Source organism: Penaeus chinensis, chromosome 12 (assembly GCF_019202785.1).
Source record: "Penaeus chinensis breed Huanghai No. 1 chromosome 12, ASM1920278v2, whole genome shotgun sequence".
In the NCBI taxonomy this organism is placed as follows: Eukaryota; Metazoa; Arthropoda; class Malacostraca; order Decapoda; family Penaeidae; genus Penaeus; species Penaeus chinensis.
Window position 1 is genome coordinate 4323143 of NC_061830.1, and position 11145 is coordinate 4334287.

The 11145-nt window shown below is 33.0% G+C and overlaps 3 protein-coding genes across 9 annotated transcripts in view; 2 read left to right on the plus strand and 1 right to left on the minus strand.

Annotated features, from left to right (window-relative positions):
• The window catches only part of LOC125030875 (serine/threonine-protein kinase VRK1-like), a 108064-nt gene extending 103567 nt beyond the window's left edge, over nt 1-4497 (plus strand). For 6 of the 7 annotated variants that reach the window (XM_047621198.1, XM_047621196.1, XM_047621197.1 and 3 more), the window contains one exon: nt 2452-4497. In XM_047621198.1, the coding sequence (XP_047477154.1) occupies nt 2452-2615 (164 nt within the window). In that variant the 3' untranslated portion in view covers nt 2616-4497. Of the gene's footprint in view, nt 1-490; nt 1084-2451 lie in introns of those variants that run through there. The other variant, XM_047621199.1, reaches the window with a different exon arrangement.
• LOC125030880 (tetraspanin-1-like) overlaps nt 1-11145 on the plus strand; it is a 488406-nt gene that overhangs the window by 440370 nt on the left and 36891 nt on the right. The gene's annotated exons all lie outside the window — the stretch shown is intronic.
• On the minus strand, nt 5166-9052 carry LOC125030882. The gene is made up of 3 exons (XM_047621211.1): nt 8761-9052; nt 6123-6355; nt 5166-5390 (listed from the first exon to the last, which is right to left on the minus strand). Exons 1-3 carry the CDS (start codon nt 8971-8973, stop codon nt 5258-5260), a joined length of 579 nt encoding a protein of 192 aa, XP_047477167.1. The 5' UTR covers nt 8974-9052; the 3' UTR covers nt 5166-5257.

An 11145-nucleotide genomic window follows, 5' to 3' on the forward strand; every position in this document is an offset into this window, starting at 1 on the left:
ACTCTACACACAACATTTGGGATGATCAAACATTTTCTTTTAGGTCCTGTATGTTGGAGAGAAGCTGTTTTGTCAAATATTTAAAAAATGGAAATGAAAGCATGAGAGTTTTTTTGGTTATTGATTTGTTTTTCTAGTTAATCATACAGTGATTTTCACAGTCATTTTATTGCATTGAATATTCAAATTTTTTGCATTTTTTCCTTTCTTATTGAAGAGTTTAAATTTATAAAAACTGCATTTGCTTATCAAATAGTAGGTCATATTTGAAGTTAAATGTTTATTATCCCCTGATGTTAATTTTCAGCAAATAAAATCCTACATTGTTTAGCATATCACAAATACGAATTTATAAGATAGTGCTGTTTGAAGGATTGATTTCAAAGTAAAATATCAAGAAAGGAAATGAAGGCAACTAAACTCTGCATTTCATATTCCAAAGACAATTCCTTTGGATGTGAAATGCTGAATTTAAGATCATCCCTGACAGGCGTGAAACGCTGTTGGGTCTCCTACGCATGGAGCTGCGTGTCCACAGTCCTGTCAACATACGCCATTGTCACCAGGTCCAGGCTGGCTGTCAAATCATTGGCTTAGAGCAAATAAAACTGATTACAGAATATTTGTATAAATAGGTTCAAGAGTGCATTTTGTATGCATTTCTCATGAGAAGGAAGAGACTTGTGTTTTTCAACGCAGTGTTTAGTACTAAGATATTCTATTGTGCCAGATAAATAACTTTGTCATGAAGGACAGGTTACTAGAAAAAAACAGTAGCCCAAATCTCTCACTTGCTCTCGTCATTGTGCCTTAATGAATGAATGTGCGTGTGTGCGCGCGTGTGGTTGTGTGCACACATTACTGAAAGGTGTGTAGTGCAATATATATTTCACGGGCATGTTTAAGTGCTTTGTATCTGTCTTGTCTTACAGGTTTGAATGATACAGATAGCTTTAAATATGTACAAATGTTTTACTTTGGTATCTTTTAGATGGGCATTATAGTAGTTTTTATAGCATTACTCCTATTTTGTAGTTTTTAGTTTGTATTTCTTTCCTTCTTTCCCCCCCCCCCCCTAGTAGAAATGCACACTTCTATGTATTTATGAGATTAGACATTATATATATATATATATATATACATATATATATATATATATATATATATATATATATATATAAATAAAGCTTTAACCTGTTGGATCTAGGTGCCTTGTGACCCCATATGGGTCAGAATCTGCACATTACTTGAGTAGTGACTCCTGAGTGTGTGGCATGTAGGTCTGGCTCACATAAACAATATGTTGTATCTAGACTACATAAGCAATTTTTGCTTTTTTTTTGCCAGTTTCCTATCAATATAAATATCATTGTAACAGGCAGTAGACATGTTTTCCTTAAGCAGACTCCATATTATCCCTTTAGGTAGTCTACAACTCCATGCTGTTAGGAAAACAATAAGTAACATTGTTATTTATTATATATAAATATTTTTGTGTTATTCAGTTTTATGAAACACTCAGGGCTGAAGGTTACAGTAGGCAGGAATAGAATCCAGAGCACAGAAATAGTGTCCTTCTTCCAGTCATTGCTCATAGATGGTACATTCCACCCTTGTTTACCTGTGGTAATAATTCAAGACCCCTTCCCAATGCCCACTGAGTATAATCTCCCTCCCAGATCTCTATCCCCTATGGTGTGTCCGTCCTGTCACCCCAGGCCTTGGCTTAGTTCTCATGTCAGGACAGTCCTGTCACTCCAGCCTGCATCCAATGAGTCATGTCACCTGAATCCAATGGGTTAAGAAAGGAAATATTTTATTTTGCTTAAATTTACCAACTATAGCTATATTGATCATGTTTATTGCCAAGCAATAAGTAAGTTTTTTCAGTATATAATACTGTAATATCAGAAGTTACTTTTAAAAAATATATTTACCTCAAAGGTTTAATATTTAGATAATTTTGATTATAATTCAAGACCTCTTAGGATAAGGAAATCTCCATATACATATCCACTGTACTCTACAAGCAGGATGTTTATATTAAGTTTTATGAGAATATGAATAATGAATATTATTTTTTGGATGTTGTAACTAATACTTATGTACATTCAGGTTGCAAAGAGTTCAGTTTCAGTAATTTTCAAAGTTTTCCCATTTGTGAAGGTATGAAAAATGTTACCTTCATTAGATTGGGAATCATATCACCTAGTTGCTAAACTGCTCAGGAGTTCTGATTGGTAGCCTTACACAATATGTATTGTTACAAGGCAAATTATTATCAGGTAACACTTAAGTAGGAAGTAGAATACCATATAGTATAATGTAGAAAGTTTACTCAAAGTAAACTCTATTTTGTTGTAGTTTTAGTTTTATAAATATAGATCTCTCTAGATTTAGGCATCTAATGCAGAACTTAACATTACTGATTTCAATTTCAACCATATAAAGGACACACCAGACGTCAACGAACAGGTCTATACGTCTCGCCGAGAGAAGTTGCGCAGCTCCTGAGTAGTGCGCGTGTAGAGTTACGGACAATTGCGACTCAGACATCTCCAGGCGTGAGAGTGACCCGCAGCATATCTAGACAGACATCACCCGAGATATTTTAAGTGCAGTGTAAATTGGTTTTGTGAAAAAGAGAGAAAATAATTAGTCAGCAATATACTTTGGTGATCAAACAGTGGATTTACTGGTGCTCACATTAGAAAAGATGTGTTGAAAATCTTTGTGTATATACAGTACGTACCTCAAAGATACTGTGACGAGGGTTAATAGTTGAATTTGAAAAATATAAGTGAAGTGGGAAATGACTTGTTACTGTTTCATTTGGAAAAGTGAGAAAGAACTCAAGGTGATATATAAATATATATTATACATATATAGATACTTATTATTTTTGTTTTAATCCTTCAAAAGGGCAAATTTTCTTTTGAGGAAATGCCAAACCTCAGGAGTGTGAGACATGGTTGTAAGCTAGTGAAACTGTTGTGAACATTTAGAAAGAAATTTTATTCCAGTTGTATTTCTGCTAGAAACCATGTGGACCAGACTGTTGTGCACAGTGACAAAATCCATTGAACTCTTGTAGTGACCAGTTGTGTAAATACGTATATATTTTTTTCTCTCTACTTTTCTTGAATATGGCCAATTGTCCAGTCATTCAAAATCACGTTTCTTCTGTGGCCATCATGTTCATTTCATCCTTTGCTTTAACGTTTTCAGTCTCTAAATTATTTCATGTCATATTCCATTCTCATTTATGCTTTTATATTGTCAAATTGAAAATACTGCTTAATAAAAGATGTTTTTCATTTTTTAAAGGTTCTTTTGCAAACCAGTATATTTATATATGTGAAAAATAAAAGAATATGGATTTAGTTTGTGTGCCTTATTAGCTCACAATTTCTTTTATGATATTGGCAATAACTTTACTACATCAAGGGATCCAGTACAGTTCAAAGTAAATTAAATATCACATGTGTATGTATTCAACTAAACTTTGGAGTTATAGAGGAAAATCTTTTAGGCCAAGGCTGTGATATCTCTAAAATAAAAAAAATAAAAAAAAAGGATTATTATAGGTTCCTTGTCATTGGCTTTTCAGACATTCTAAAGAGCAGGTCCTGTGTTCTTATTTTAGACATGTTTTCTTGTGGCATTATTATGCAAATCAATAATTTTCTTTTTCTCTTTGAAGTTTTGCTATCTTCTCTATTTTTTTTTTTTTTTTTTTTTCCCATAATGAAAATTACCTTGTTAAACATACTATATGGAATCGGTAGTACCTGTTCTGGTTGTGTAATAAAGTTGAAGTAGATTTTTCATAAATTCCTGTGGTTCTGAACTTTATTGGCTGAAGATGTTCCATTATCTGCCAAGGGAGACTCCCATGTAGACTGAAAATCACCAGTAGTTACATTTTGCTTGAAGGCATTATTAGTATTAATAATTATTCATTAATAATTGTGTTTGTAGCTACTCTAGCTTTTATTAAAAAAAGAAAAAAAATTCAGTAGACAAAAGTCATCAGGAACTATTGTTATGAAATATGCTTCCTCCACCATCCAGACTAGTGACTTTCAGTTTACAGAAGGGGGTTCCTTTGTAATTTTTTGCACACCAGCATTGTATAATGAAGTAAAAATGAAAGTCAGTGTGAAATAGTCATCTGGTTTAGCCAATTGCCTTTTCTTTTTTGGAGAAATTTACTATTGATTGCATGTTAACCTTATTTTTTATTTTTTTTATTTTCTTTCTATGGTATGACAATAGTGTGAGTAATTGTTGATTCCCTGGTTTTATTAGGTTTTGTTCACCAATGGAATTTGTAGTTACTATACTTGCCAAATGGATTTCCTTTTTTGGCCCTTCCTTCAGGATCTCATGGTTCACGTTGTTTTTTGCTCAAAGCTTCGGCTCTTTACTCAGTCAGTACTGGTTTATTCCATTGTACAGTGTACATTTTTTTTGAAAAATAAAGTGTTTTGATTATTGGCTTTCTTCATAACCTTTATTTCTAAATTATAGATCCGTGTCACACCAATCAAAACCTTGTTTTGCCTTTTGTTTCTTTTTTTATATATAAAACTGGGTTTAAAAATAGAAATGGGTTATATCACATTCAGCAATATCTGGTAACTAACAATATTATATGATAACAAATTTCCATATTTTCAATGGAAAGACTGTACTGCTTAGGATTATCCAATGTACAGGACATGATAATTGTTTGAAAGTAAATATATAAACCAAAACAAAATAATAGTCTGTTTTCCAAAACCCATGCATTAAGTCCGAAAGATACAAACTTCGAAACTAACTTCAACCGAGATAAAACTACCTTAGGATAACTCCAAGATCGGTTGACAGAAAACATTACAACAAAAGCAAAGTCATGGTGAAACAAACCTCACACCAAGAAAAGTATAAAAATCATAATTACTGATGAAATCCTATATTTACTGAAAGACGATAGTGATGATCCGAGGACAAGAAATGAGTGATAATATTTCGCAACCAACAAAACACTGGTTTTGGATTTCCTGCATTGGAGTTCATAACAACCTTCTTGCCTACTCTAATATCTGTAAAACTGAAGTGCAAAAATATTAACCAATAACCAAATAGTAATCCTTAAACATAGTAAATGAAAATCAAAATAATTGTGAAGATGGATAAATATATTTCACTTCCAACAAAATATTTCGTAGTTAATTTCCTGAACGGATCTTGCTATTCCCTGTGCCTCTGTCTACATCTTATGTAAAATTTCCCGTTCAAACTGTTCTGCAGACAGAGTTCCATCTATCGTCTCACAGTTGGGGTTAAAGACAGAGTAGGCACTTATTTCCCCCTTCTTCTTGGGCTCGGACCTCATGTTGTACCTGGAACACATTGTGATAATAGTTAGAATAATAGAATGCATATTTACATATAACTACACCTTATGAGTAGTGGAGAGGGAATCATTAACAGTATTCAAAAAGGCTTAATTAACAAAGGTAAAATGTCTAGGATTTAGAAAGAAAAGTCACTATTTTTCCTTACATAGACTAGCTTATGCATATTGACAAATCTATTTTCCATGCAATAAGCTATTGCGTGCAATATTAATTCTTATTTATAAAAATAATTTTACCTTACCTTGTAGAGAAGTATAAAATGGGAGTTATTACTACTGACGTGCAGCATATTTAATCATGAACTAACCCCCACCTCATTACCCCTTTCACTGTAAAACTTCCTTGCAGATTCCAGTTGTTAAGAAAATAAACTATTTTCCAAATAGCATTAATCATACCTACTTGAAAATTACATGCAAAATGGTAAAAAAAATCTAAGCCCATAAAATACTTTCTCTTTGGGTTGGTAAAAAGGTATGCTTAACATCCTTTCCTTAGCAGTGTGTTTAGTTCTTAGCTATCATGCTGCAACTTCTTATTTGCTCAACTGCACAAGTCAAGGTTGGAGCTGAAACTACATGCACATAAATAATTCACAACTTTAAACACTAAATTTCCACTCAACAAACATGCTGCTTACACATCCCTTACACTAAGAACCAAAATAAAATAAAAAATGACCATACTTGTCATCTTTACCCTTCTAAAACCTACCATATAAAAGCAAAGGCACTGAAGATAAAAAATACAGCTCCAAATTCAAGTAATATGAAGATCTTGAAGAGAATCAACCACATGGCACATTTCAGCCCCAAAGCCATCCAGTCTAGCTTTGTGTAGGAGCTAAAGGACGGGAGTGAGGAGTTTCCTGCACTGTCTGCATCGCTGTGGTCTGCACTGGTGCCTGAGGAGGACTCTCTTGTGACAGTTAATCTCTTGCGAAGTTCCTGAGGTGGTGAAAATCTTTGTTAGTTTTCTAACACATACAGAGTAGACATAATAATGGAATTTAAAGTGTGTGTTAAGCAGTCCAGCTGACTTTTTTCTAAATATTACTTGAATTTCATATTATATAAGACTGATTGTTTTTGTAAACAAACTGCTGGATCAACAAGAAGCTTTAAATCTAAAAACAAAAAAAATCTGGAAAAAAAAAAATATATATATTGTCTTGAGATATTACCAGTTCCTTTAGACCAGTGGTTCCCAACCTTTTTCATTCTAGGGACCCCGGACCAATATATAATCTCCATGGCTCTTTTCAAATTCAGTTATTATTAGTTATAAATACTGTATTGTATCAGTAGCTATAGGACAAGAACACTTAGAAAGATTCCAATTTACTGACAGGCGAGATGAATATATGTAGGCACTGTGAGATAAAATTTGGTTTAATTTGACATAATTTTCACATTACTTCAGAAAATACCCTGTGGTCCTCAGGCAGGGAACCCCTGCTTTAGACATCTCCATATTTGTGTAATTCTGTTACAAAATTGTACTGTAAGATTACTAATTATCAATTAAATAAAACTGATTAGATCTCTTAAAATAATACCACAAATATATAATAATACCAAATTAAGTTAAACTACAATGACACTCAAAAAGAAAGAAAAGACAAGAGTAGTAGAACAGTACTAAAGATATAATCAATAATGCTAATTATTGTCATAATAATACTGACTACAATAAAATCAAATCTATAATACAAATAAAATAAATAATTTTATGACCTTGTCTATATGTTAAAGAATAAACTTGAAATTCATTTGATAACCAGAAACAAGGATCCTGCCTTTTGTTGCCTCAATCCTTTTCAAGAGAACATTTATAAATATATCTATATATACCTGCATGTACCACACCTCTCCTTATATATAAAACATATGCCTTTAATGATATTTTTTTTATATGAACTTGAACACAAACATAAATATGAAAAGGTATGTCTCCACTAAGTGAATAACACAACAAATACTAAATCCCAAGATGTTAGTAAAAACTGGTAATTTAAGAAAAACAATTAAAAATTCTGAAAAAAAAAAATTACAAATGCAACAACAAACAAATCATGTAAACTTTGAATGAAAAAAAAAATCAGTAATACAATAATATCCAAACTTTTGACAATTCAAAATAATAATGAGGGAGTGGTTGAAAAAAAATACAAATACTGGATCTGAGTGACTTATTCTAAAACTTGTTTGGGGTCTAATGTCACTACATGACATTAATAATTTTCCCTGATTTTCTATTGATAAATATAATCTGAAAAAGAACCAGCTCTTATTTTGGGGCTTATAAGTAACCCCATAAAAAATCTAAACTTACAACAAAAAAGCTCAAGGCTATGAATGGCTCTTCATATAATTTGTAGTAAAATAAAATGGCAAATAGCTGGGCAATAGTTTGTCTGCCATGTTTCAACTCAAGCTCACATTGGCCGTTCAACTAATAAAAAACAGAGCTTTTACAAGAAAAATCAGTAAAAATATAGAACTGAACACTGGCAACCAAATTGTCTCATAAACTGCTCACTTGATGCTAGAGAAATAAGCACTTCCCATAAAATTATGGCTTCAAGGAAACCATAGAGTTATGATTTAACTGCACACAATAAAAGTTCATACACTACAGAGCAAAAAATCACTGGAAGTTTAGTTCATTATAATCTTTATTGCAACATTAATTCTTTGAAAACTATGGAAGACAACTATGTAACCTTCATTAGTCAAAAGTGAATTTAAAAACTATCCTCTAAATGTTCTTAGTGACTTCTGAAGTAATACCCATAACCTGAGTCTCAAAAGAACCTATCTCTGTGCACAGAACAAGATTCTTATCACTTGGGAGTTCAGTGTAACAGCTGAGTCTAAGAACTAACAGCTTGAACACCTCAGGCTCATATGACTTGAACATTTATTCACCTAGAAATAAAAATGATCAGTAATCACTGAGCAGTTACCTCTCTTATATACCCCAATCCATTTTCTCTTTCAAGATAGTCCTGCTATGGCCACTTTCATATCAGAGCTTTAAATCCCACCCCAAACCTAGCCTAGCATGCATATTACACTCAAATGACGAGACATTGTTTTAAAAGACATATACAACTTCTTCAATAAATATTTATATAAACTTTCCAATACAGATAGAGATAGACTGATAAAATTTATAGATAATGACATAAATACACACATAGGTATAAATGGATGGATATATGGATAAAGAGACAGATAGATACATAGAATGACAGATAGACGGACAGGTTAATAGATATATACATACAGAGATAGATAGACTCATAAAATGACAAATAGACTGACATATTAAAAGCCACAATATTCACCTTCACATCGGAATGCTCTCTGGGTTGCTGGTCATCAACACTCGAACTGCTCTCGGACTCGGAGGCTGTGCTATTACTCCTCATAACAGACATCGCGGAACATAACAACTCCCAGAACCGCTTTTTTACGCTTTTGTAGCCCTCTTCCTTCTTCTTCCTGAGTCTATACTGTGCTAACTGATCCTCTATGCTGGATTTCCCTGTTGAATGCATCTCTGAGGCTTCCGAGGCTTCCTTTGGGGCTTAATCCTTAGAAGTGTCAGAAGCGAAGTACACTTGTTGACGTCTACACACGAACAGCTGTTCCGTGCGTTCGATTGTAAACTATATAAGTTGATGACTATGGAATTTTGCATGTCTTTATTTTCTTTCTATTCTAAAGGATGTAAGTATATAGTTCTTATTCAAATCTGCGGAATCTTTATACATTCTATTATTTTTTGAAGTAGACTCGAACGCTAAAATCAGCTGTTTCATTCATAAATTCAGGTCGTGATGGGGCTTTATCGGAACTTCTAAAGTTGTTCGTTTTCAAGGTCAGCACAACAAAAGACTAATATGGCAATGAGAGATATCGTAAAACTTTCTAATATGATTTCTGAGTAAAAATATACGCCTAATGCTATAATATTAATGAAATGTACGCATAGAGAGCGTGATATATGGCTTTCCAAGTATTTTCAATGTCAAATCACGAACGGCTTTTTATGCAAAACACCAATAAAATTACATGAATGCTATCAACACCGTAGAAATAGACAACTTATATACTGTAATGATATCAGTAAATCAGTGCTTGATTGAGCATACAAGTATATCCACATTTCTTCAACTAAATTAGAAAAGAAAAGAAAAAAAGCCGTAAGCAAGAATAGACAAACATGAAACTAGAGATTATATCAATAGTTCTTACGACAAAATAAGAGTTACTAAGAAATGCAACCAGGCTAAAAATACAATGATTGATCTTTTCTTTGAGAATACTACGAGGCAATTCTCCGATAAATAAATCAAGTACGAAGAAGTCTTCTAAAAAATACTACGACACCAAAATTACATCAATTACTAAAGAAACGCCAAAACAATAAATAAAACACAAGGATACAAATACACATCATATCAGATAGTAAAGAAAATACCCAATTTCTTACCCTTTTTAAATCAATATATAATTATAGTAGAATATTGGCCTTTGTTTACCCTGTTCCTGCTACTACTGCCTGCTTTAGCACTCACTCAACGCCCTCAGGTTTGTTTCTTATTTGAGGGATTATGGGGATCTTAGGGTCTGTTCAGAGACTGTTAATGTGCCTGTGGCTTGTGATATATGGTGTGGTACGTGGAAATAACACGAGAGTTTCATTAGCTTATGTCCTGAAGGTCAAGGTGGGGAAATGGGTGGCGAAAGTTGTGGTTAATTGGGAAACCTTCAGCTGATTTTTCGTTATGAATCTAATTATGAGGTAGATAGGAGCTAAGATTAGTATTTTTTGTTAAAGAATGAAGGTAGAAATGGTAGAATGTGCACCACGTATTCTGTGATAGATTAGTTACTTTTAAGAAGTTAATGGTTGATGCTGCACTCATTCTATTTATGGAACAGAATATGGATTATGTAACTGCAGAAGTTTGTATATATGGTATTTTGATTATGTAAATTCACCAGACCATCACCTATCCAAGAGTTAAAGTTAGTATAATAGATTCTTTGCAGATGAAATGATTTAAGATTGACCTTGAAATTGTGGAGCAAGGTGCAAGTTAGTGGACAGAGTATATGTTGTTGCTATTTCTGGTGATGACATACTCTTTGAGAGTTCATTACAAGTGAAAACTGCAAGCTAATGTGCACAGATAACTAAAGAATTAGTAGAGATACTAACATGAGAATTGTGAATAAGTTGAGTATTATTTTAGAATATAGAAACTGCCTTGGCCACTGTCATTGTGCTGACTAGCATGGCCTCTATGTCTGTTGGTGATCTAACAAAGGCCAACACACCTCCATGTATTTTATGGCAAGATGAAGCCTTGTTATGAATTTATTGACAAATAATGAACCAGTGAAAGCTCTGCAGACCAGAATTTTTTAGGCATTTTGTTGGAGGATCAAGTACTGTTGCTTGACAGTGCATTACTAATGTATCAGTCTTGTGGCCTACAGTGATGAACAACATCAAGTATTAGAATAGCCATTACAATGAGGGTAAAAAAATCTGTCTTGCAAGCTAAAGTAGTTGTCTCTTAAAATTGTACCATTTTACTGATAGAAAAGGAAATCCAGTCTATGTTGTAGATCTTAGGGAGAACAACCAGGGCATTTAGTAGAAAATTCCAATGAGTTATGTTTCTTCTATTTTAAAGGCTTATTTCTATTTATTTTCA